This window comes from Macrotis lagotis, chromosome 1, assembly GCF_037893015.1.
Source record: "Macrotis lagotis isolate mMagLag1 chromosome 1, bilby.v1.9.chrom.fasta, whole genome shotgun sequence".
NCBI classification, from domain to species: Eukaryota; Metazoa; Chordata; class Mammalia; order Peramelemorphia; family Peramelidae; genus Macrotis; species Macrotis lagotis.
In genome coordinates this window covers 479,798,317-479,825,614 of record NC_133658.1, presented here as the reverse complement: position 1 = coordinate 479,825,614, position 27,298 = coordinate 479,798,317, and the positions used below count along the sequence as shown (strand labels likewise).

General features: G+C 36.8%; 2 protein-coding genes across 8 annotated transcripts in view; one reads left to right on the top strand and one right to left on the bottom strand.

The window, feature by feature from the left end:
• The window catches only part of CHST7 (carbohydrate sulfotransferase 7), a 70,041-nt gene extending 43,354 nt beyond the window's left edge, over positions 1 to 26,687 (top strand). For 2 of the 7 annotated variants that reach the window (XM_074213700.1, XM_074213699.1), the window contains one exon: positions 201 to 26,687. In XM_074213700.1, the coding sequence (XP_074069801.1) occupies positions 201 to 228 (28 nt within the window). In that variant the 3' untranslated portion in view covers positions 229 to 26,687. The remainder of the gene's footprint in view (positions 1 to 200) is intronic. The other 5 variants (XR_012473966.1, XR_012473967.1, XR_012473965.1 and 2 more) reach the window with 5 other exon arrangements.
• SLC9A7 (solute carrier family 9 member A7) overlaps positions 1 to 27,298 on the bottom strand; it is a 203,715-nt gene that overhangs the window by 25,035 nt on the left and 151,382 nt on the right. The window contains exons 13-14 of the mRNA XM_074213704.1: positions 16,416 to 16,475; positions 9,263 to 9,326 (exon numbers count right to left, since the gene is read on the bottom strand). Coding sequence (XP_074069805.1) covers positions 9,263 to 9,326; positions 16,416 to 16,475 — 124 coding nt within the window. The remainder of the gene's footprint in view (positions 1 to 9,262; positions 9,327 to 16,415; positions 16,476 to 27,298) is intronic.

Genomic DNA, 27,298 nt, shown 5'->3' with positions numbered 1-27,298 from the left:
TTTGTTTAGGGACAAAAAGCAAGTATTCTTCAGCCCCAAAGTTTAAGAATTTAGAAAAAAGCATGACTATATCAGAAAGGGCAAAAGATTTGACCAAACCTTGAAAGAAAACGAACCTAGGAAAAATGAGGAGAATTAAAAAGAGTCAGACCTACATACAGTTTGCATGCTTCAATGTATCTTTTTCTTTTGTTTTTCAGATGGAACTTTTCCCTGGCAAATGTTTGAGAGATCAGTTTCTAACCAGGCAAGAATAATGCATCACAGAGAACAGGTAAAACTCCCCTTGTATGGAGGCCATTACAAAGAAGCATTCTGTAGAACAAAAGTATTTTCTTGTGCCCAGCAGATGGCCCATTCAAACAATGCTTTATTGATTCAGTTACACAAATTCTCTTCACTGGATGATTAAGGATAACAAGGGACTCTCTTTGTTCAGAGCCTGACCAAGTAGTAGCTTTCATGTACTATAACAGGGGAATTTGTTTTCCTGCTAGCTACATTCGATTCATATATGGGGTATAAGGGTGGGGTGAAACAAGCCGAGCTACTGTTGAGCTCCTTTCTGATTTGTACTGTCAGTAACACCCTTTAGTTTCCCCTAACTTCTCTCTACTATCTTAGTTACCAAACTAAAGCCATTCTAAAGCTTCCAAAATAGCCACCCAAACCCAATATTTACAAAGGTCTTGGACCTCTTCTCTTACCCTGCCCCCCAACCCCCATGTAAGTCCAAAAGACCTAAAAAAGAAATTGGAACATTTGGCACTGAGTCTGAACTTGGATAGCTGGTAACTGAAGTTACAGGGTCTTAGTGGGAAGAGGACCATCAATTGTTTCCATAGATGCCCCACTACAAACTTTGAAGAGAGGATGACTTAGGGTCATATACGTGATAGAGGCAGCTGGGGGTTCAATGGATAGAGTCAGGAGGACAAACCTGAAGTCAAATCTGGCCTCAAACATTTATGAACTCTGTGAACCTGGGCAAGTCAACTTAAACCTTAGTCTTCTTATCTGACAAAATGAGCTGGAAATGGCAAAATACTCCAGAATCTTTGTCAAGAAAACCCCAAACAGGGTCATGAAGAATAGGGCATGACTGACTGACAAAAACAATGGAATGAATGGAGATAAGAACAATTATCATTATTACTACAGGGACAGGCACCTTTGCATAAAGAATGAGAAACAGTAAAATGGTAAAAATACTACTGTACTATAAATCTCCATGAGAAAAAAAGGTTACACTCAACACTTGTGTACCTAGAAATAACTATGCTACAGAACAGATTAGAACAAAACAGTAATCTATTCATGTTTGCTGAGGATGGATAAATGGGCATGTGGAAGGTCTAAATTTCCCAACAACCTCTAACAGAATTCTGATTTAAAAAAAAGCTATTTTAAAGGACTGAGTCATCATGGGATCAGGACTGTGTTTCTGTTATGGACACAGAACTGGCTGAGAATCAGCAGGGCAGAGTGCATACAGATCTGGCCTCAGAATTGAGAAGATTTGAGGTCCAGGCCTGCCTCTGACACATCATAGCTGCATGATCCTGAGCAAGACTTTTAACCTCTTAATGCCCCATGGGTAACTCTCTGAGATTATAAGTGGCATCATATATGTGTATCTGCACTGTAATCATTAGGAGTACAAATTAATAACAATGATGATGACAGTAATAGCTAGACACTATACTAAGTATCTTATGATTATCATCTCACCTGATCCTCAAAACAACCCTGGGAGGTGGTACTATTACTATGCCCATTTCACTGTTCAGGAAAACTGAGGCAAACTAAAGTTAAGTGACTTGCCCAAGGTTGTACAGCAAGTAAGTGTCTGAAGGTGGATTTGAACTCAGGTCTTCCAGATACAGTACTCTGAACCATCTAATTACCATATAACCTTTGTCCTAGTTCATCCCCATGGAACTGGTTTAATCAGTAAAAAGTACAGTTAAATTTAAGGCATTTTTACAAATGGGACAATGTCAATGTTGAGGGTACCCCAGACTAGTTTTTAACATGTTTAAGAAACATCTGGAACAAAAGAGTACTCAGTAAAATCTTTTTAACCTTTGCAGATAACATTAAGCTCATCCAGGGAGTTCAATGCCAAGCCAGTGGAAGTGAAATGTAGAAAGATCTTAAAGTAAATAAGTGAGCAAGAAACTTGAAAAACTTCAAAATGAGCAAGAAAAACATCACCCATTTAGGGGAAAATAATCCAGATTATTCTTATAATGTGACTGATTCTCAGTTTTTGACTCTAGGACTTGGTTTAGGTCACTCCCTAAAGGCAATGACATAACATACTACTGTAGCCAAAAATACTGGGCACCATCAGAAAGGGTATTAGAAATAAACAAAACAATGCAAAACTCATTCTCTGATGATTATGTAATAGAATGAAACATCTGTACTAGAACACCAGTTATAATTCTGCTCTTTTCATCTAAAGAAATAACTCTCAATATCATAGTGTCTAAAGTAACATTCCATCTAGTCTGTATTTATCTTGTATGTATTTATACATCTGTTGTTTCTTCCTTAGAATATAAGCTCCTAGAGGTGAGAGTCTTTTTTCTTATCCTTTCTCTTAGCATATTTCCTTGCATACAATTGATGCTTAATAAAAATATTCATTAAAGAAAGGTAAAAAAAAGTTCAATTAAAATGATTAACTGGATAAGGGAAGTTTCTAAGAATAAAAAAGCTAGGAGCCCTCAGAGTGTGAGATGGCACAAATCTATCAAGGAGACTTTTACTGGTTCTGATATCTGTTCAAAGAGCTCTCCTGAGTTTCTCCTCTATTTACTTTGAATATATCTTCCATGTGCCTAGGTAACTACACATTGTCTTTTTTATGAGAACATGATCTTGAAGGTAAGGAGTATTTTTGTTGTTTTTTGGTATCTTTCAGATTTAGTCATTACATTTAGTAAATGCTTGTTACTGATTGACTAGAAAAGAGAATGATATTGATTTTGTTCACTGAAAACTAGAAAACAGCCTCTGAAGATTAAAAGTAAAAGGAGAAGAATTTTTTAATTTTACAAATTTTTCCCCAATCTTGCTTCCCTACCCCCACATCCCACAGAAGGCAATCTGATAGTCTTTACAGTGTTTCCATGCTATACAGTGATCAAAACTGAATGTGTTGAGAGAGAAATCATATCCTTAAGGAAAAAATAAAATATAAGAGAGAGCAAAATTACATAAGATTACTTTTTTTAAAAATTAAAAAAGTAAATAAAGGTCTTTGTTTAAACTCCACAATTCTTTCTCTGGATACAGAGGGTATTCTCCATCACAGATACCCCAAAATTGTCCCTGATTGTTACACTGATGAAATGAGCAAGTCCATTAAGACTGATCATCAACCCCATGTTGCTTTTAGGGTATAAAATGCTCTTCTGGTTCTGCTCATCTTGCTCAGCATCAGTTCATGCAAATCCTTCTAGGTTTCTCTGAATTCACATCCCTCCTGGTTTCTAATAGAACAGTAGCATTCCATAACATACATATACCACAATTTATAAATTGAGGAGAATTTTAAAATTTTAGTACTAGTACAAGAGTACTAAATTTATCCTTCAAGCCAACAAACATTTATTAAGAGCTTACAGTTCAATAGGAACAAGGTAATTTAGTCGGAAGACTTGCATAAGTTAGGTTCAAGAGGAACAAAAGTCAATTCTGGATATGAGTTTAATATGAATTAGGAATGTTCTGTGGTAATATTCTAATTCCCAATTCCTGGGCATTGATGGAGATCAACTTCACTATATCACAAATAATTCTTTTTTTTTTTTTTGACACTAACAGAGATAGAACACTAGGATAGAAAGACATGAGTTAGACCCAGCAAGGTTAATTATTTAGGGCAACTAGGTGGCACAATGGATAGAGCGCCAGGCCTGAATTCAAGAAGAATCATCCTTCCAAGTTCAAATTCGACACTTCTTAGTTGTGTGACAAGTCATTTAACTGTTTGCCTCAGTTTCCTCATCTATAAAAATAAGCTAGAGAAGAAAATGACAAACTACTCCAAAATCTACCAAGGGAACCTAAATGGGGTCATGAAGAGGTAGACAGAAAAATGACTGAACAACTACAATAAATGAGGATGAAAAAGTTTGAGGAAACAAGGATAATAGTGGGTAGGTAATGTCCTTTCTCATTCTCAGTTCAAAGCACTTCCATTCTCTGATTACAAAGAAGCTAACTCTACCGAAAGGGTTCATAGATTGTTCAGGGAATCTGTGAACTTGGATAAGAAAACAAATGACATCTTTATTTTTATGAATCTCTAACTAAATTTAGTATTTCTTTCAATTATGAATTTTTAAAAATTTTATTCTGAGAAGAGTTCCAGAGGTTTAACCAGACTGCAAAAGGAATCTAGTCCATAACACAAGAGTTTAAAAATCTTTGCTCTAGAAGGTTGAGCAATGATAATTCACCCCCTTTTTTTTTTTTTGGAATAAAGATTTGCCTTACCAGTTTGCCTGCTCAGTTTGATGTACAAATATTTGTAATTTTAAAAAAATATTTCTTTGATATCATTTATTCTAGAATACAATCTCCATTTCCAAATATATCAGTGTGCTCTCTCTCTCTCTCTCTCTCTCTCTCTCTCTTTCTCTCTCTCTCTCTCTCTCTTTTTTTTTCAGTGAACTATTCTTTGTTTAAAAATACAAATAAGGGGTAGTGAACCAGTCCTTTAAGTCAGGATGACCTGAGTTCAAATTTGCTCTCAAGACACTTGATATTTACTAGATGTGTGACCATGGGCTAGTCATTTAACACCAATGCCTTACAAAAACAAACAAAAAACTAGATTGCAGGAAGAGGACAGCTCAGCAAAACTAACCAACACTGATGAATATTTTAGGACATCCCAAATAAGGTGTCAGGGGCTCCATCCCCAGCTTTCTAAACCTCAGGGCTTCTCATCTGAAAGCTAAAATCCCAGGGTTTATCATCACAATTATTTGAGATGGTTCCGAATCAGCTTCTATCACTTATTTGCCTCTAATGGACTATCATTACTTATTCTCTACCTTGAAGAAAAGTTAAAAAATGCATACTCTTGTATTTTACAGGAATGGATTTAAATAGAACTCTACTTAGAAGTTATTGTACCACCAATTCGGGGAAAATTACAAGAACTATGGGAGCTGATCTGGGGGCAGAAGGCATAGAAAGAAAAGAATACAGTCGGATAAGGACTCCAAAAGGTTGTCAGAAACTATTGTGGGTTAGGGGATCAAAGTTGATGTGGGGAAGAGAGAAAAGATCTCAGCAGCTGTCCATGGAAAAGGTAATTTCACTGGCTGTTTCCCCACACATGGGATATTCTCAAGTCTCAGCTAAAATCTCACTCTCTACAATCCCTCTTAATCCAAGCACCTTCCCTGTTAATTATTACGTAGTTATCCTGTATATAGCTTATTTGTGTGTAGTTCTTTACATGTTATCTCCCTTATTAGATTGTGAGCTCCTTAAGGGCAGGGACAATCTTGTCTTTTTTTTTTTAATCCCTAACACTTACATAATGCTTAGCATATAGCAGGTACTTAATAAATGTTTACTGATTAAGACTCAGAAAACAGAGATATGATTCTTTCCTGAATATAAGAAGGAAGATCCATGGGCCTATCAGGTCAAAGCTAACAGTGAAAGAGTAAATATTTCAGCGAAAGCAACTCTAAATTGAGGACCAGAACGCCAGACAGATGCCTTCTTTGTCTTGAAGGTCAATCTTACTAACAAAGGTTCAAATATTCTAAAAGATTCTTTCACTAAGCACATATGCACATATACACATAATCTAACTGCAGGTATCTGGTTTCTACTCCTCCAGGGTGCATTGGTATCCTGCTTGAAGTCAAAAGATTTCTTGGGGCTAGTCCTGATATGATCCAACTTAAATGTTTCAGTCTAGTCATTTTGCAGCTAAAAATAATTGCTTTATCAATGAATAAAACTGAAAGGAACTTCGAGAAGTGAATGATGTGTCAGGAGTTGCAGACTACATAAATCTCAGATGTGTAAGCATTAAAAGTCCACTCCTTTCTGGAACAGGGACAACAACCCTGTGATAGAGGCAGCTGGGCTTCAACTAATCTTTTTCTTTTGGTTTAGGCATCCCTGAACCAGTCCAAGGAAACAAAGCAAATGACGCTTTTTTCTTTTCTTTTTTCTTTTTTTAAAAATGAGTCTGAGCTGCTAGGGAGGTGAGGCTAGAATCTTGCATGCATTATACTTGTGCTTCTCTCCTGGGCTCCCAAATATTCCAGCCAACAACAAATTTTCTCCTCCCAAATGAGTTAATATTTTTCTCTGGCAATGACCCTGTTTATAACCTTGGGTTTCTGAAACTTGAGAGGAAAATCTTGTAAGCAGCAAACGATAAATGTTTTCCTCTACATGAGATATATATATATATAAAACAGGAAGAACATATTCAGATGCTACATGGCAAAAGGCCTTATCTATTCAGATAGGAGGCAGACAGTTTAACTTTCTCTGCCTTCTAAAAGGGCTAGTTCATATGGTCACTGGTTCTGTGATTTTAATTACATGTTCAAGGTCAGGGATCCCCTTAAACCAGAGGAATCAATTTGGTTCTATGCTTTAGTCATTACCAATATCACTGCTCTCCCACTACAACCTAAGAAAAACTAGAACACTGAGAATGGATTATAAGCAAAAGCAAGTCAATTCCTATCTCATAACATTTCTTTTTTGTTGTTTTTGCAAGGCAATGGGTTGTGACTTGTCCAAGGTCATACAGCTAAGTAAGCATTAAGTATCTCAGGTTGGATTTGAACTCAAGTCCTTCTGACTCCAGGATGCATGCTCTTATCAATTGGGTGACCTACCTGCCTCCATATAATAGTTCTAAGAAAGACTGGGAAGATTCAAAGCACAAGTTCTATAAAACCTGTTCCTATGGAGCTGAGCTTCTGTCATGGCCCTGTTATATAGGCCACAGCCTCCAGAGCCTCGCTAAAAGACATAGTTGACCAAGTAGTTAATCTATGGATGGTATACAATGGTTTTGGGGATACCTTCCCCCCATAGCATCTAGAAAAGGAGTTAAGAAAAATTTTCACAATGCAAATAACTAATTACTTTTACAGCTGCTAACCCTGATCTGTGTCTGACCTCAACAAATTCCAACACTGGTAGGAAATTGAGGGTGGAAGTGGAAGAATGATATTTTGAACTGTAGGAAACTGATGACAAATAATGACTTGATTAGCCAGGGATAGCAATGGATAAAGTTTGAAAGTAAAGCTTTGTACACAGGAAGGCCTTAATATGAATGTGCTGAAAGGAGGACAAATTGCAGAAAGCTATCACCACAGGGTCAGCTGCATACAGCTGATGCTTAAATCAGCACTGACCTCAAATTTCAGCTAATAATCTAGAGTTTCTGATGCCTGAGAGACAGAATAGGTTCTATTCATTTTTTTTGTTTTTAGGTTTTTGCAAGGCAAATGGGGTTAAGTGGCTTGCCCAAGGCCACACAGCTAGGTAATTATTAAGTGTCTGAGGCCAGATTTGAACCCAGGTACTCCTGACTCCAGGGCCGGTGCTTTATCCACTGAGCCACCTAGCCACCCCTATATTCACCTTAATGTTAAAGTTACTCTGTTATATAAAGGACTGAGAGTCCACTGTCCTCTCAAATGTCTACAGTTTTAAGACTGGCAATAATAATATTTATTAAAAGTCTACTGGATATACTGTGAAGTGATAGATTTCAAGGAATTTAGTAGGTTAGCATTTATTAAATGTCCATTGTTGCCAGACACTATGCTAAGCATTGGGTATACAAAAAAAGGTAAAAGAAACTTCCCTGCAAGAAATTCTCATTTGTAAGATTTTCCTGGAAGACAATTTATGGGTCTTCTATTCCCCTCAATTAAATGACCTCCCAGGTGCAGCTTTTTTCTCTCCCTTTCTAAAACCCTAAATCAGAGCAAAAGGGCAGAGTTTGACAAGAATCTTAAAAGACAAAAGTTCTCCAATAAGTTCTTTTGGTACATAAGTGGCCGAATTCAGCATAATCTCCAAATGCAGTGTTGGGAGGGGGTATAATTCATCCAGAATCCAAATCATTGCTGAGTTTCTGTCTTGAAAAGGCTTCCTTCTATGTCCAAATGCTTCACATATTTGCTTTATGCTCCCAGGCAGGGGGCCTGGAGCTGATTTACATGTCACACATAACCTTCTCTGTTGGAGAATTAGTGATCAACATCACTATCTCAATGGAAATGAAACCTACCAATTCAAGTTGGAAAAAAATAATAGAGGAGAAATTAAAAAAAAATCCTGAGCACTGTATTCTCTAGTTCATGACATGACATTCTAGTTTATGACATGACATTGAAAAATATCAAGGAAATCTCAAATACTTTGAATGTCTTAAGGGGTAAACAAGGGATTATTTTAATGTGAAGCTGATTCCAAGGAAGGCAGCAATTAAATTACAGATTCTTAGCTGTTTTTCATGGATCCCTTTGGAAGTCTGGTAAAGTCCATGGATCCTTTCTCAAAACAATGTTTTTTTGAAAAAAAGACTATTAAAGGAAATGCTAAATTTCAGTTAAGAGATTAATAATAACAATTAGTATTTATATACAGCACTTTAAGATAAACAACACTTCACCAATTTTCTTAATCACATTTTATTCTCACAACAATGCTAGGAGGCAGATGCTATTCTTATCCCCATTTTACAGATGAGGAAACTAAGGTGGAATGAGGATAAGTTCAAGTTCATGTAGCTATGAGTGTCTTAGGCTGGATTTGAACTCAAATCTTTCTACTCCAAGTTTAGAGCTCTATTTTCCCTTTCTACCAATCAAACCTTGATAAAGAAGCACCTATTTAAAGAAAGTGTACACTGCTCAATTTTACAGGCAATATATACATATCTGGTTCAAAACACAAATCCACAGTTATGAATCTAGCCAAACTTTGACCCCAGTAGTTAGTCTCTACTGACAGTCTTTAAGCATTCCACTTCCCACTTTCATCACTATGGAAGTGTGAACTCAACATCACAGTGCGGGAGGGAAAACAACTTAGGAAATCAGATATAGCCGGTAAATGAATAACAGTTTTTCTAAGGTGAGAAAAAGCAGCTATGAACATCCCATTTTTCTCTTCTCTCACTTTCTGACAGCTGGTTGTCTCTCTGGGAGGGAAGGAAGAAAATATATTGCTGACTTACCCCCTGTAAGACTTGAAAGCTGTCATTGCTGGGTGGTGGGTCTTGATCTGGATCAACTCCAACTCTGTAGCCATGCCAAAGGGAAAACCATAAGTAGAAAAACAGAAACACAAGACATGTTTAGATGGCAGCAAGAACCCCAGGTTGAACGTAACCAAGAAGTCAATCACCTTCCCAAAGCAGCCTGAGCAGTTAGCTAAAAGGGACAAGAAAGCTTTCATGCAATAGTCATTAGGAGAGAGAGAGAGAGAGAGAGAGAGAGAGAGAGAGAGAGAGAGAGAATGAGAATGAACACACACCATTCCCGTTCCTAGAAGGTATGGACTTTTTGTTGCCAGAAGGTTCCTTATGTGGTGTCCATGTTGAGTTGCTGACATTCAATAACTCAAATTTCTGCTTGCTTGGCTTCCTGTGACATTTGTAAGGCAAACAGTTTTATTTCCCGAGAGACAAGTTCCATAAGTGGACTTGATTCCTGTCTCCTTGCCCTTTCAGTCATTTCCCTTCTTGTTCAGAACCACCACATTCTGATGCTGGGATCAGCAAAGAGTGATGAACACATCTAAGTTCCCTGAGGAGCTCTGATAGGTTGGTATCCACAAAACACATAAGGTGGAAAGCTTGAACTAACTTTAGTTATCTAGCTTCCTGCACAAATGGTAGATTATGGAATCAAGAATGAAACCTTCTGAATGACAATGGAAAATGACTCAAAAATGAAAACAATTAAAGCAATGACAACAATAAACTCCACTTTCCCTAACTGGAAAAAGACTATTATGATGACAGTCAAAGGATCATAGGCTTCTATGTTTAGAACTGTTAGGGATCTTGGAGGCCAAGGAGTACAACTCCCTCATTTTATTGGTCAGGAACCAAGAGGCCAAATAGATTGTTCATACAGCTGACAAAGGGCAGAGGTAGAATTCAAACACAGGTCCTTTGATTCCAAGATGAGAATTCTTTTCACTGAACCATACCGTTTCCCCTTTTCACATTTCAATGGCGATGTGAATGTAAATACCAACTCATCTTTTTTTACTTAACCCAAACCTTTCACCTTACTTTATTCTGAGAAGAATTATGATAAGGATCATATCAGGAAGTTCTGAGGTAGAGAGCAGCAAGGGTCAGAAGTAGGACAATAACCCATGAAAGTTCTTTCTCCTCATCCCCAATTCTTACCAAAAATGGGGAGGGGAAACAAGGGGAAAAACTGAATTTCAAATGGGTATGTAATGTAGCAATATTCCCACTATTCCTACCACCCTCCATGATCTCAGACATTTCTGTATTCAGGCCAGTTAGGGTAGGGAAGAACATGGAAAAGAGAACACAAGTTTTAACATTAGCCTATATACACTCACAGATTCAAATTCCCTCTTGGAAAAATGCATATACAAAGCAAAAGAGAGGAACTGACCCCTACCTTCTGTGGTAGACAAGTATTATTATATAAAACCACCAAGGTATCGGATTTCCTAACAATGGCCAGGGAAATTTGTGGAAATCCTACAGGTGCCTCAAATCTGATGAACTTTCCTGCAGTGCTTGGAGATTGTCTTCTATCATAGCTTGTTATCAAAGAGGCTCAGTATATCTGGACATCAGCCCAGAGTCAGGGATTAAACCCTATCCAAATGTGTGTAGACTGAGCCTTTGGGGAAGGAGGGAGAGAATGAGTGGCTCTTTAAATGCATGAGCAATCCAATCTAGGGATCACAGAACTGTCTAGAGAAACAGCAGCCAAATTCCAATGACTTGACATTGGAATCTGAAAACACCTGCTGTACAGAAATGACCTCAGAGAGGGCAACACATTCAATCATACTGTCACTCCCATGTCTATGAGAACTATATTTAGGACCCTTTAATGCAAATTAGAGATAAAAATTCTCGGCTCAAATGTACTACAGGCAATTATAAGATGCTCAGCTATGGAGTCAATATCAGTCCTCATTTATTGAGAGGCAACAAGCCACTGCGCTCTGGATTAATTTACTTTGATTTTTCCTAGGCACCAGGTGCAGGAACACAGAGCGGAGAGCCTAGAGAATCGCTCAAATTGCCCACCAGAATGCCAGGTGAACAAGCAAGTCTTGGTCTGATCACAGAGAGTCTATTGTGGAAATAGTAGCAACAGATTATATGATCTGAAGGGCATGTCTGTTAGTTGTAGTACAGCCAAGAACATAGCCATTCAGATTTGCCAGCAACAATCTCTCTATTCTGTAAGGCTTATTTTTTGGGGGGGGGCAAGAGGAGGAGAAAAAACTCCCAAACTTCTCAACCTTTACAACTGGTTTCTATGATCTCAAAGATAAAATAGAGGTCCTTTTTCAGCCCAGTTGATTATCAGCTTATGGGTAAGGAAAAAATAACAACAAAACCTATCTGACTGAGCCCTGCAATAGAGGAGAAAAAAATATTACTGAATACTATAAAAGTTGTTACATGCTACCTCTTCCATTTATTTCACTTTCTTTTAATTAATCTGTTAATAAAAGGAATACAATATACAAAACACCATCTCTTCCCCTACTCTACTTCTGAATCATATTGAGTCAGTTTTCATTCAAGTCTGCAAACTTCACTGGGTTTTAGCTATGCAAGTAGGAGCAAACCAGACCTCACCTCTAGACCCTATAGGTCTTAAATTTTTTTTTATTTATTTAAGGCAATGTGGTTAAGTGACTTGCCTAAGGTCACACAGTTAGATAATTATTAAGTTTCTTAGACCAGATTTGAACTCAAGGCCTCCTGACTCAAGTCCTGCACCACCTATCTGCTCTACCTATAGGTCTTGAATGCAAATACTACCTATTTATAATATCTTAACAGAATGACATATTGTCAGTAAATCTGACAAACTGGCTTTTGCATACCCTCAATAACCCTGCTCCACTAATACTGAAAAAATGATGCACAGGCCAGTCAATCAAATCCATCTCTGAAGCAGTTGCAATCAATAAAAGTTATTGATATAGTCAGGTATGTTCTGAGCATCACTTCTAAGCTAAGCATCAGTCTAACCCCAATCAAATAATGATCTTTGATTCTCTGCCCAAGGAACTATCTACAAATTCTACTAAGATTCTGGAAAGAGATAATTCATAGGCTCTCAGAATCATATAAAGAGAGTGGAGGAGACCTTAGATGTTATTCTCTACATTAGTATTGCACATGCGGAAGCTTAGGCCCAGAGAGTTTAAGGGACTTGCCCAAGTGGAATGAAAAGACTCAGAAATCCAACTTTTAGGAAAACCTAGTTTCAGACATTCACTATTGTTTGACCCCCTAGAAAGTCATTTAATCTTTTCCTGTCTCAGTTTCTTCAACTGTAAAATAGTAATAAAAGTAGCTTTTATTTCCCAAGATTGTCATAGATCAAATAAGATGTTTAGATAAAGTGATTAGAGAACAATGCCAGGCAAATAAGATGGACTAAATAAATACTTGCTTTCCTCCTTTTTTCTTTCCCTTGCTCCCTCTCTGCTTCTTTCTCTATCTTCCTTTCCATCCCTTCTAGCCTCTTAGTCAATACAACAAAATTTAGGTTAATTAAAATATTAAAGAACAAGAGTATTCCTCAGTTCATTAGAAATTTCAATTTAATCCAACAATTATTGTTGTTAAAAATTTCTATACTGTTTATCTTTTCCTTTCCCACCTCAGTGAACAGTATATCAAATACAGCTTACAGGGCTCCATGACCAGCAACATAATTGCATACAATCATAGGCACGATAGTGTAAAGAGCCTGGGATGAAATTATATGGATCTAGGAGGAGGCTTAATCCTTGATATAAATTTTGGTTTTCTATGACCTTCTCTCCCAGGGAAGAAGAGTTCAGAGTCAGGGAGGAGAAATTCTAATTAGGTGGCTTATTTTTTATCAGAATTTTACTATAACCTACCCTTTGCCAACTGCTCACAGCCTATGTTTGTTCTATACTTTCTCTTCTGAAACAACCCACTCTTTCTTTTTTGGCCTTTAATTTTCTTCCCATCTCCAACCCCCCCCTTCCACCATCACACACAGTTGCCAAATTGATGTTTCCAAAGTACAAGGCCAATCAGGATCCTCTGGATTAAAAAACCTCCTTCTTGTCCCCAAGTTTCAATCTGGTTCTAGTCTACTTTTTCAAGCTTATTGCTCCCCTTCATTCACTCTATATTCCAGACTAAGTCCTTGTACACAGAATGCCGTTTCTAAGCTCTCCCTCATGCCTACAATGCCCTTCCTCCTCACCTCTGCCTCACAGCACCCCTAACAAAGTTCAGCTCAAGTCCTACCTCCTTTCAGAAGCCCATTTGTATCTCCTTCATCACTAGTTTTGCTCCTTATGCTCTTAAAAATTACCTTGCTTATATACAGAATGAGGAATTGGACCTTTGATTTTACTATTAAGGGACTTTCTGGTTGAAGTTCTTTCTTAGCAATTTGTGATCTTAGAGGCTGGTCTAGAGCAATGAGAGGTAAAGTGACTTGCTTGTGGTTATACAGCTAGGGTAGCTAGGCAGAACTTGAACCCAGGACTTCCTGGCTTCCAGATGAGCTATCTATCCACTAGATGACCATGCCTCTTTATGTGTGCATGAATTATTTTACTTACCTAAATTTTAAAGTCCTTGAGGTAGACCTGTTTTGATTTTGTCTTTGTATCTCTTGTACCTAGGATCAGTGCTTGCTTGGCACATAGTAGAATTTAAAATTTTTTTTGTTTTGTTTTTTTGCAAGGCAATGAGGTTAAGTGACTGGCCCAAGGCCCCACAGCTAGGTAATTATTAAGTATCTGAGGCCAGACTTGAACCCAGGTATTCCTGACTCCAGGGCCGGTGCTCTATCCACTGTGCCACCTTGCTGCCCCTCACTTAACTTCTATAGTCCTGATGTTGCCCCTAGAATAAGATAAACTGGGATAAATGCCTGAGATCCATGCTCTTGATATGGGATAATAATTCAGGGATTAGAAAGAAAGGCAAAAGGTTCTAAATGGTTTCAAAACAGAGATCTGAAGTTCTTATCCATATCAATCCCTCCCCACCAAGACAAAGTATAAGAGTAGGATTTACCCATCCTTCTTTTCACAATACTCTTTATACCAACTTCATTTTTTCCTTTTAGAGTTCCTTTGTTGTGTACTCATCCCAGTTTTACTTACATTTTGTAAGTAGTTTTGCATTCTAGAGGAATGGAAACCTTAAGAAGGCAATATAATTCAGTCCCAGGGGACTGAATCAAATCATCCTTGCAGAGCAGGAGGAAAGACTATTTGCTAGGGTGCCTAGCTGGTGTGTCTGCTTTGATGCTGGGCAATGGCAAATACTGAGTCTTATTATTCTTCAATGCTCTTATTTTCTAATTTTCCATTTTATGACATACTAGTACTGTAACTCTGGATGAACTGTCCACAGAAAACATTTACTTCCTGTCTGCCATAATGATTTCTCCCCAGCTAGCAAGTTAAAATCATCTGAAACTTTTACACTTTTGAGTTTTATTATTCTGAAATACTCCAGCAAATCTGATATACTAAAGTTATTCTCACCAGAGCACCAGGAAAGAAACTCCCCCCACCCCACCAGTAAACAAACTCCTGTTCAATCCTGTCTTAATTAACAGAGAAGATGAATGTAGAAAGAACATTTATGCCAAAAGAAAAAAAAACAAAAACCAAGTCAAAACTTAAGCAGATTTCATCTGGAAAACTAATTCATTGGGTGATTTCACTCTTGAAGAAAATACTTCAAGGCATTTATAAACTCCTTTTAACCTAGTCCTGAAGGTCAGTTCTCCTACCAATTCAGTGTGGAACTGGAGTATGTAAAATACTATGCTGAAAACTTAATTTCATTTATCAGGGGGATATATAAGATGATCTTAACAGTTCATTTTTAAAAATATGAAATGTGGAGGGTCTGCACAGGGTCTCATTTTGTAGAGGATGAATGTGGAAGCTTTTATAAATGAATCAGAATACAAATGTACAACTAGAATTGTTCCCGAATTTTCCCTAAACTTTCCTTAATTTTCCCATATTTTTCTCAAATTTGTCCACAGGACTGCATTTCTCCAAGATGAGAAGATTTCAAGTCAATATTTTTCCCAAATTCAACTTACATCTGAAGTCAACACAGGAAAGGAACAAAAATAACTATTTGATGGTAGAAGCAGTTTAAAAAACTACATTGGTTCTGAATGAACTCTCTGTGCTCATCAATGCACACTTCTTAGAGATAAAACATAAAACCTCATTTCAGAAAGAGCAATGTCCATAACAGACAGATAACATCTACTTCACCTCTGCTTAGAGGAAGAGGCAATTTAGCCATACCAAAAATAGGCATCAGCCACATTTTCAGGTGACTTCTTCTATAAGCAGAGAATTAGAAAAGCAAGTCACACATGTTAAAAATGAAGAAGAGAGGAAATCTTAAAGCTATCTTAAAAACTGCTGTGGCCCTGACAATTGAATCACATTCTCAGATGAAAACAGATAAACTAAAATGACATGAGAGATCACTAAGAATATTGATTTTAGTTACCTGTTTTTTGTCTGTTTGGAGATAAAGGTGAGAGGTTTTTGTTTGTTGTGTTTTTAATGGGAAATCATTAAGGTAAGGAAAAAGCAAAAAAGAAACAATAAAATGCCAATTTTAAAACTAGGTTAGTATTCAGTTAAGATTTAATCCATTTTTACATCACTCAGTCCCACTGAAATGGGAAAGCTAAGTTCATTTCTCTGCTGAATAATGAATGATTCTACTGTCTGATCATTAGAAGACTGGTTTTCAAAAACCAACTGGATTTCTGAAAGTGACCTGAATTCAAGGCCAGGATCTGAATTCAAGTTCAGTATCATAAGGGAATACTAGTGAACTCTGACTCATATATGGTAATCCAAGCCATGTATGGCAATGAGGTAACTCTTTCTCAAGTTGGGGGGGAAAAAAGAATCCTGGGAAAATCTATTCAGTTCATTTGAGGCAATGGGATGGATTACCATTAATATACCCCTTTTACTTTTACTATTACAGAGAGTAAGAGAAAGTGAGAGGGCTTTTGTGAAAAAAGCAACCTTGCATTAGAAAGATTGGAAAAGCCAAGCCCCAAGTTAAATGTTATGATGCAGAAAACTCATCATGTCACCTGAAATACCTCCAGCGGGTTTCACTGAGATCCTCTTCTGACGGATCCTGGACACCGACTCTGGTACAGTACAAGAATGGAATATGAGTGTAATAGCAACAGATCAATTTGGGTGGGTTACTTAGCAAAATATCCACACCCATGGAAAGTAAGTGTGCTCTGGCTTAAGAAAACCAACATGAAAATCCATATACAAACAGATGAATTGAGGTAATTATTCACAAAAGGATTTTAAAGCACTGAATTGAAGTTAAACAGAGACACTTAAAGAACAAAAATTAAAAATAGAATAGGAAGATTTGATTTACTGCATTAAAAACAACCTAATTTACAATAAACTTTTCAGGAATGTATTTATTTTATTGCATAAAGTGAGGTACACCTGCACCAGAAATGCAAATGTTAAAAGAAAGTTACATAGCCATATGTTTTTAAAAGAAACACGAATTTGAATTAGTTTTATTGTTAATTCATTGAAAGATGCTGACAATGTTTATGAAGATAAATTTACCTTTTCTTTTTGTTTTTTTTGGGTTTTTTTTTTGCAAGGCAAACGGGGTTAAGTGGCTTGCCCAAGGCCACACAGCTAGGTAATTATTAAGTGTCCGAGACCGGATTTGAACCCAGGTACTCCTGACTCCAGGGCCAGTGCTTTATCCACTGCACCACCCAGCTGCCCTAAATTTACCTTTTTTTGAAGAAGACAACTGGATTTCACAGGTTCAAACACTCAATTTTAATTAGCACATTTTATTCTACTTGTATTCTTTTTTTCCACTTTAATGTGTGGTCCTAAAGATAGAGATTGATTTCTTTTCTCCTCCCTTGACCATATGAACAAATGGCTGGACTAGATGACCAGATTTTATAAAATAGCACCTAAGAGTTTATATTAGTTCATTTACAATTAAACCTGTCAATTAGGTAGTACCAACATTAATATCCCCATTTTGCAGAGAAGAAAACTGACATTCAGTGAATTTAAGTGACTGGCAAAGGTCACATAGCAAGTAAGTAAGGAAGCTGAATTCAAGTTTAGTTCTTTTGATTCCAAGTCCGGGGCTCTTGCTATCACTCCTCACTAGGCTATGAAAAGTGAAGACCCAAGATATTCACTTATAGTGCCACTCACATGCCTTCCTCAGGCAATGGTGAAGGAGAGAATTGACAGAGTGAGACCAATCTAATTCAATTTAGATCCAACAACATGATACACACCAGTATTGGTGGCACCTTTAAGTTTTACTTAAAAACAAAACAAAACACTTAAATGCTATTTATTGCATAATAAGCCTATTGATTCCGATTGCCTGGATTATTTATACAATTTATCCTCCTCAAAAGGTCAAAAAAACAGTCAAAAAAACAATTTATCACATAAGATCTTGGTGTCTCTGGATTATATCATTGAAGTTTCTTCCTTTTCCCATATCTATTACTTATATACTTTTTTTTAACTTAGACATCTCAACTAATGATAAAGAATCATAAAATTGTGCTCCTTTTTGATAGAAGTGAAAGAGAGTAGAGAGGGAGAAGGGCAGGGGAAGAAGAGAAAAAAACAATCTAGAGAGGGGGAGACAGGACAGGAGAGAAAAGAGGAAAAAGGGGCAGCCAAGTGGTAGAGTGGACAGAGTACCAGCCCTGGAATTGGGAGGATTCGAGTTCAAATATGACTTCAGATACTTGATACCTATAGGGCAAGTCACTTAACCCCAAATGCCTTGGTTGAAAAAAAAAGCAAAAAAGAAGAGGGGAGGGAAAAGGGACAGAGGAGTGGAGGAATTTTTTTAATCGATAATTTATTTTACAAATCCATTTTATGAAAGATTTTCAACATTCATCCATTTGCATATCTATATTTTTAAGTTACAGAATTTCCTTCCACCCTCCCTTATCCCCACCCCCCAAGAAGCAGTTAGGTTAACCTTGAACATACATATTTGTGATAAACAAACACTTTAGTAATTTTTGATATGAGGAGTTAAGATTAAAGGAAAGAGATACTGAAGAGATATTTTTTTATAAAATATTCATCAGATTCTGAAGGGTTTTTTAAAAATTTTTTTTTGGTTTTGTTTTGTTTTGTTTTTCTTCCTCTGGATGAGGATAGAATTATCCATTGCTGGTGTAATAAGGTTGTCCTAGCTCTCTGAACTGCTGAGAGGAGCTGCTTCCATCAAGGTTGATCATCTCACAATGTAATATTGTTAAGGAGAAGAGAGAAAAGAGGGAAAGAAGGGAAAGAGGAGAGGAAAACAGGAGAGTGGAGATAAGAATGGAAGAGGGGAAAAAGAGGAGAGAGGGAAGGAAGGGAGAGGTAGAAGAAAGGGGAGAAAAAAGTATAGAGGGAAGATAGCAGAAGAAAGAAAAGAAGAAGAGAGAAAGGGAGAGAGGAATGGAATAAGGGAAGGAGAGGAGAGAAAAGAGTGGAAAAAGGGAGAGAAGATGGGAAAAAGGAAAGTGGAGATAGGGATGGGAGAGCAAAAAAAAAGAGAGAAGGAGAGAAGAGGGAGGAAGGGGGGAGAGAGAAGGAGGAGGAGCAGGAGCAGAATAAGATAGAAGATGAGGAGGTGGTGGTAGATAGCCCATACAGACTTTTTAAAATTAATTTATTTTCATCCATATGTACATGCATTATTTCCAAGTTACAAAAATTTCCCTCCCTCCTCCCTTCCCACCCCCATCAGCATGGAATAGTCAGGTTAGCATTTTACATGCATATTTTGTTAAATATGTTTACAAATTAGTAAATTTTGGCACAAAGAATTAGAATTAAGGGAGAGATATATAAGCGATAATTTTTATAACGTGTTCATCAAATTCTGAAGGGTTGCTTTTTTTTTCTGTGTTTTGTTTTGTTTTTCTTCCTCTGGATGGAGATAATTTAGTCCATAACCAGTCAAATACAGTTGTCCTAGCTCTCTGAACTGCCATGAAGAGGTGCTTCCATCAAGGTTGTTCATCTCATAATGTTGTTGATGTGTACATTGTTCTCTTGGTTCTACTCCTTTCCCTCAGCATCAGATTCTGTAAGTCATTCAATGCCCCTCTAGAGTCTGACCATTTATGGTTTCTCATAGAGCAACAGTATTCCATAATATTTATATACCATAACTTCTTTTGTCATTATCCAATTGATGGGCATTCCCTAAATTTCCAATTCTTTGACACTACAAAAAGAGCTGCTATGAATATTTTGGAACATGTAAGACTTTTCCCATTGTTTTTTATAATTTCTTCTTGATATAGACCTAGAATTGGAATTGCTGGGTCAAAGGGTATGCACAGTTTTATTACTCTTTGGGCATAGTTCCATATTGTTCTCCAGAAAGGTTGGATCCATTCACAACTCCACCAGCAATACATCAATGTCCCAATCCTCCCACATTGATCATCTTCCATTTTTCTCAGCTTGGCTAATCTAATAGGTGTGAGATGATACCTCACTGTTGTTTTACTTTGTATTTCTCTAATCAAAAGTGATTTGGAGCATTTTTTCCTATGATTATATGTGGCTTTACTTTCTTCATTTGAAAACTGTTCATATCGATTGACCATTTATCAATTAGGGAATGACTTGTGATTTTATGAATTTGATTTTATTCCAATCTTTTACCTTTACCCTGTGTGTATCTCTGCTTCAAATGTGATTTTTTTAAACAACATATTGTAGGATGCTGGTTTTTAATCCATTCTGCTATCTGCTTCTGTTTTATATGGGACAGTTCTCCTATTCACATTTATAGTTAAGATTACTAATTCTGTATCTCCCTCCAAGCTATCCTTCTCCATTTATATTTATCTCTTTCCTTTTCTCTTATTCCTCCTCACCAAAATTTTACCACCTTTCCCCTTTGACTTTTCTTTTAAAAAATTAACTTTCAGTTTATTTTCACTTATACTTTCCCTTCCCTTTTATCAGGTCCCTTCTTCCCTTATTTTTCCCCTTCCCTGTAGATTAAATTAGATTTTTAAACCCAAGAGGAAATTTATTTTATTCCCTCACTAGGCTAAATCTATTGAATAGAATCTATTCAGCATTCACATTCTCCCTTCTTTCCCCTCTAAAATTATAAATCTTTGTGCCTCTTCCCTTGGTGTTATTTATTGCTCTAATAGTATTAATCAGATATCAATCACAGTTTGATTATTTGATTTCTTGATAAGCAGCATTGACTCAAATTACAACAAATTATAATTACCATCATTTTTTACCTTACCCCCTTTTCAAGTATCTTTCAAGTACACACAACCCTTCTCACCAACTAAAGTATCATCCAAAGTCATATCATTTCTTGAACTATTTGTGCCCCTTCCCCCAGGCCTATTTTCTTTCACACTTCCCCCCCCCCCCCCCCACCAGGGTACTTAACACCTTGTTAAGTGAAGCAAGGTCTATTCTCTCTCCCATTTTACCCTAAGTACCCCATCCAGGGTATTTAATCCCTTGTTAAACAAAGCTTTGGTTAAATAAAACTCTGATCTAATTAACTGCAAGAATCTTAAATATTTCTAAGTCCTGGGAGGCCCTGGAGGTCTCAGCTGAGACTTTACTGACTCTGTCTTTACAGTTTATGATGCCCCCATTAGACAAGGTGCTTAGCACCCCGTAATTAAAGTGAGTGAAAGGATAATGAGACACTTAAGTTAAAGTTAACACCCCTGCTTTTCTTCCAGGCTTTTTGTCTCAAACTTAAGTGAAGTGATCTTGAACTTCTACAAAGGAGAGATAAGATACCCATATCCTTGAAGTTCATTCTCTTCGATTATATTCTGCTCTCTAATTATCCTTAGAGAAGTAAAGTTCTAAAGAATTAAAAGTGTTATATCTTCCCTTTTAGGGTTGTATACAATTTGATAGTTCTGACCAACATTGGTTTTGTTTTTTCCTTCGCCTTTTCATTTACCTTTTTTTTTAAATGGAACTCTTGAGTTGTATATTTGGCAATTGAAATCTCTATTCAGTTCTGGTCTTTGTGTCAGGAAGTTCTGGAAGTCCTCTATTTTGTTGAACATCCATCTTTTCCCCTGATAATATATACTGAATTTTGCAGGGTAGTACATTCTGGGTTGTAATCCTAGGTCTTTTTCTCTCTGAAATATGCTATTCCAGTTCTTCTGATCCTTCAGTGTTAAGGCCGACAGTCCTGTGTGAGTCTGATACCATTTCCTTTATAGTTGAATTGTTTTCTTTTTGCTGCTTGCAATATTTTCTCCTTTGTTTGAGGGTTTTGGAATTTGGCTGTTATAGCCCTTGGAGTTTTTATCCTGGGGTCTTTCTGGAAGGGTTCTGTGGATTCTTTCAATACTTATATAGATATCTTGTTCTAGTAGATTTGGACAGTTTTCCCTAATAATTTCCTGCATGATGTTTTCCAGGTTCTTTTGCAGGTCCAGGCTTTCTGGCTGTCCAATGATTCGTAGATTGTCTCTCCTGGATCTATTTTTTCCAGGTCATTTATTTCCCCTAAAAGATACTTTACATTTTCTTCAATTTTTCAGTCTTTTTATTTTGATGGAATCATGTAGTCTTGTAGATTCATTGTTTTTTTTTTTCAATTCTAATTTTTAGGGTTTTATTTTCTTCCATTAGCTTCTTTGTTTCCTTTCCCAGTTGGTTATTTTTACTTTTGATGGAGTTCATTTCTTCAGTCAATTTTCCATAATTTTACTGCATGACTTTCATTTCTTTTTTTCTATTTTTCTTCTTCCTCCTCTCTTCTTTGGTTTTTAAATTCTTTTTAAAAACTCTTCAATGAGCTTTTGTATTTGAGTCCAATTTATAGACTATTTTGATACTTGCCCTGTGAGTGATTTTCCACTGCTTTCTTCTTGAGACATGGCATTGCTGTCATCTTTGTCTGTAAAGTAGTTTTCTATAGTGAGCACCCTTTTAGCTTTTTTGTTTTTTGCTGGGGCTAGGGTCTGATCACTAGTTGCTGTTGGCTAAGACATTACATATGTAATCCAGGCTTTGCCTTTGCAGAGGCTCCCCCTGCCCCCCCCTCTTATGTCCAGGTTCTGACTTAACAGTAGTCTGTTCTGACCTAGTCTTGTCTTTTGCCCTGGTGTTCTTAGGGTTCAGACTTTGTTTGGGGCTGGAGACCTCTCTGCTGGCTTGCTGTCTAGCTGTGTTGTAAAGCTGTCAGGACCTGGATTGCACTTGGCTAATAGCCTTCCACTGGCTTTCCAGCTCTCTGGCTTCCTGGACTTTACTTCCTCTTTTCCCCCAAAACAGACATATCTTCACTGAAGATCCTCCACAATGTCTATAGTTGAAAACTTCTTTGAATCTTCTCTTTTTCTTGGTGGGATCTGTAGTTTGAATGTCAGAGTAGAGGCTTCATTTATCTTTGGTAGGGAAAAGCTCTGGGAGCATATTAGCTTCACTTCACCATCTTGGCTCCACCCCTATATAGACTTTCTAGTCTATTCAAGCTTCTCTTCCAGCTTCTTTGAGTAATTTTTATTATTTTATTCTTCATTAACCTTCCCATGATAGGACAGCCAGGAGAGTGAAAAGAGAAGAACTATTTCTTTTCCCTTGCTAGAATCTCATGACATGACAGTGAATTTCAGGAACTTTGTGCATCAATTTAGAGCAAGAACTTTTTATATGTATGATTATAATTTTATTGATTTCATTGTCATAGCTATACTTATGGACTAACTTAAAAGAATTTTCATAAATGGATATTTCTACCTTTACAAAATAAAAAGGGATTAGTTATTTTGTATTTGAATAAATGCAAGTATTTCTTGCTCACTAACTCTCCAGCAAGGTTTTCCTGAATTATCCAAAATAGTCAAGAATTGCTATGGTTTCCTTTCAGATATTATGATGAAAATAATACCTCACTATTAAAGAGATGAGTTTGCATATGATTCCCATTGTCCTGTTCACAATGAACTTCTTATAAAAGGAAAAGACTGGATGCTACTTTTTGGAATGACAGGAAGAGAGTCTGTCAGATAACCTGAATTGATAAGAAACAAAGGATCCTCTCTAATAGGTCATTATCTGGAACAACTGTTAGTATAGGTTACAAACACATGAGAGAAAATAAATAAAGATGGAAGATGACTATCATTGTATCTTACAGAATGAAAGGGGCAGGAACCATGCCAGCCAGAAACAAATCCCCATTTTAATCTCTGAGACTATAGTACCACAGAGCAGAGGAAACCTCAATCCTCTTCAAAGCCTGAGAAAAACAATCATTTTCAGTCAAATTACATGTATGAGAACCTAGAAAGCAAAAAAGGTTGACTCTGTAAGCAGCCATACATATTATTAAGGAAAATTTGCAAGTAAGAGGTTGTCCTGAGTAGTAGTAGTAATAAAACTTTTTTTTAAAGGTTTTTTGCAAGGCAATGGGGTTAAGTGGCTTACCCAAGGCCACACAGTAAGGTAATTAAGTGTCTATGGCAGGATTTGAACTCGGGTACTCCCGACTCCAGGACCAGTGCTCTATCTACTGCACCACCTAGCCACCCCAATAATAATACTTTAAGTCCATGGTCACACAGCTAGGAAGTATCTGAGACCATCCTTTACTCAGAAAGATGAATCTTCCTGACACTATTCACTGTGCCATCTAGCCACCCAACCTTTAAAAATACTTAAGTAGTATATTTTCATTGTTAAATTTAAAACCTTATAAAAGTGCTTTTAAAAATTTTACATGGGAAATCTGATATTCTCTATTCACAGACTGCCCTTGACCCTCTTCTCTTATCTCTCTATACTACTTGGTGATCTTAGTAGCTCCTCAACAAGTTCATTCTATGCAGATAATTCTCAGATATAATAATCTTGTCCTAATCTCTTTTTTGTGCACATTTCCAACTATCTTTTGGATATTTGGAACAACTACAAAACATAACTCATTCTTTCCCTCTTCCCTACTTTTAAAGAGGTGGAGGATATCTCTGTTCCCCGCCCCCTTAAGCCTAGGCTCATAGCCTCAGGGCCATTTTTGACTACTTACTCTCATTCACCCTACACATACAAGCCTTTGCCAAATCTTGTCATTTCTACCTTTACAACATCTCCTCTACATGTCCCCTGCCCTCCACTCATACCAACCATAGTGAAATCTCTTATTAGCTCTCACTGGGTTTAGCACAATAACATTTTAATTAATCCTCCTAAATCAAGTCTCATTCCATTCCAATCCATTCTCCACTTGGCTGTCCAAGTTAATTTTATATAAAATGTAGTTCTAAACACACCACCCTCCCTGTTCATTGACTTCCAATAACAGTTCCTTATCACCTCCAACATCAAATACAAAATCTTCTTGTTCTTTATAAACTTTGTCCCAGGAATGACTTTTCAACATAGTGTGATCAAGTCAAAGCCAAACAGTGTCCAAGAAATTCCAACTGTCGGTCCCTTACTTGCCTAAGAGCAGTTACTTTGGGAAGAAGGGTTTAGCTTTGGAATTAAGTCACTATAGATGTATGAAGTTTGTGATATGAAAAAGAGCAACAATGGGAAATATTGAAAAAAGAATTTTTGATGGCAACAAAATGATTCAGTCTATATATATTCTACTCACTAAAAAAAAATCATTCTCTATTACAGTATTCTGTATGGTGATTCCAGAATTTTGAAAATTTATAAAAGTATTTATTTGCCATTAACATGCCCTTACAAAAAAAAAAAAGAAATGTATATCACAAGTTGCTGCAATGATTGTGTCAAGATAATCCAATAAATTTCCAAAACAGATGTTTAAACAACAAAACAATAAGGCCTATTACTTAAAGCTCTTTATAATCTAGCCTTCTTACACCTTCCTCTCTTCTATATGCTCTATGACCCAGATATACTGTAATTTCTTAAAATGACACTCTATCTCCTTTCTGTATCTCTTTAAACTACCTTTCATCCCTGTAATGTTATGCCCTATCATTTCTATGTCTTACTTTTTCAAGATTTAACTCAAATTTTACCTTTTGCAGGAGGTCTTTCCTAATACCCCCAGTTTCAGAAGCCTCTCCTTTAGGGTAGCCATAATCTATTCTGTACATAGCACAGGTAGATGACACAGTGGATAGAGTGCCAGGTCTGGAGTCAGGAAGAATCATCTTCTCAAGTTCAAATCTAGCCTTAGATACTTCCTAGCTGTGAGAACTGGGAAAGTCACTTAACCCTGTTTGCCTCAATTTCTTCATCTGTAAAATGAGCTGGAGAAGGAAATGTCAAACCTTTCCGGTATCTTTGCCAAGAAAACCCCAACTGTCAGTCTGATAAGATTGACACAGGACTCTGTACATACCTTCCATATTTTCTTTACATAAGAATTTATACTCAGTCCTTGAGGGAAGGTATTGTGTTTTTTCTTTTGCCTTTCTTTGTTTCCTCTGTACATAACACAGTGCTTGATACATAGTAAGGCGAGAATAAATGCATGTAGAATAGTACCAAGACAAAAGACTACTAACTGTAAGTGACATTTACATAACTCTTTAAAGTTTACATAACTAAGACTTAGAAAATTATCTGGGTGCAGCTAGGTGGTGCAATGGATAGAAAACAGGACCTGGAGTGAGGAAGTCTCATCTTCATAAATTCAAATCTGGTCTCAAATAATTCCTAGCAGCAGTGTGACACAACTCTGTTTGCTTCATTTCCTCAACTGTAAAATGAACCAGAGAAGGAAATAGCAAACCACTTCATCATCTTTGCCAAGAAAACCCCAAATGGGGTCATGAAGAGTGGACATGATTAAAAATGATCCAAAAAATAATACTGAGAAGTTAAATGATTTGTCCAGGGTCATGCAGCCAGTATGTGTTAGGGGTTAAATGATATGGACCTATCTTTCTGACTCCCATGTAGGATCTCTATCCATTTTCTACCCTGCCTCTTGTGAGACAGTTGGAGAAACGAATTCTGACAAAGGGTTAGTGACTTGCTTGTGGATGAGAATCCAGGTGTTATGACTCCGAGGCTAGCCACCTATCCACTATGCAACTATGTCTCAAGATCCATTTTCATCTCTCTTTTCATTCACAATGAAAGGTTTCATTAAATGAGTTCAGAGAGACTACAGCATGAAAGTAAGTTACAAAAATACATCATGTATGCTACTCAAATTTTCATCTCTAATAAGAAGTTTCCCTATGTTATTCAATTTTGATTATTATCTACAGTTCTTTATCACTTAGGTAGACTGCTCTACCCTTGGACTTCTTTTTAAAAAAAAATTATTTATTTTTGAATTTTACAATTTTTTCCCCTAATCTCACATCCCTCCCCCCCACCCACACAGAAGGCAGTCTGTTAGTCCTTACATTGTTTCCATGCTATACAATGATTTATGTTGAATGTGTCGAGAGAGAAATCATATTTTTAAGGAAAAAATAAAATATAATGGATAGCAAAATTATATAACTTTCTTTAAAATTAAAGGTAATAGTCTTTGGTCTTTGTCCAAACACCCTTGGACTTCTAAGTTGGAGAGTCCTGACCTTTTGTATCAAAGAACAAAGTCAACTTATAGAGAAACATTCTCCAATTCTGTAGAATATGTGGGGGTTCCAATAGCCTACCTTGACAGAAGTACAAAACTGCCAGGAAACCACAAAATCTTGCAGGAACATTTTTCACTTTATGTGATAATTGACAAAAGAATAATCTTTCTATGGGAATTGAATGGAAGACAGTTGTCAAAAATAGTCCAAAGAAACCTAGATTTGAATCAAGGGTTTGACATTTATTAGCTGTGTGACTGAGAATGTCACTTGGTTTTTTTTCTATTAGTTTCCTCATCTATAAAATGGGAATAATAATATATGTGCAATCACCATATGAACTTGGGAAAATGTTAATGTCATTATTACATTAGGGAATTCAAAGTGAAATCTGG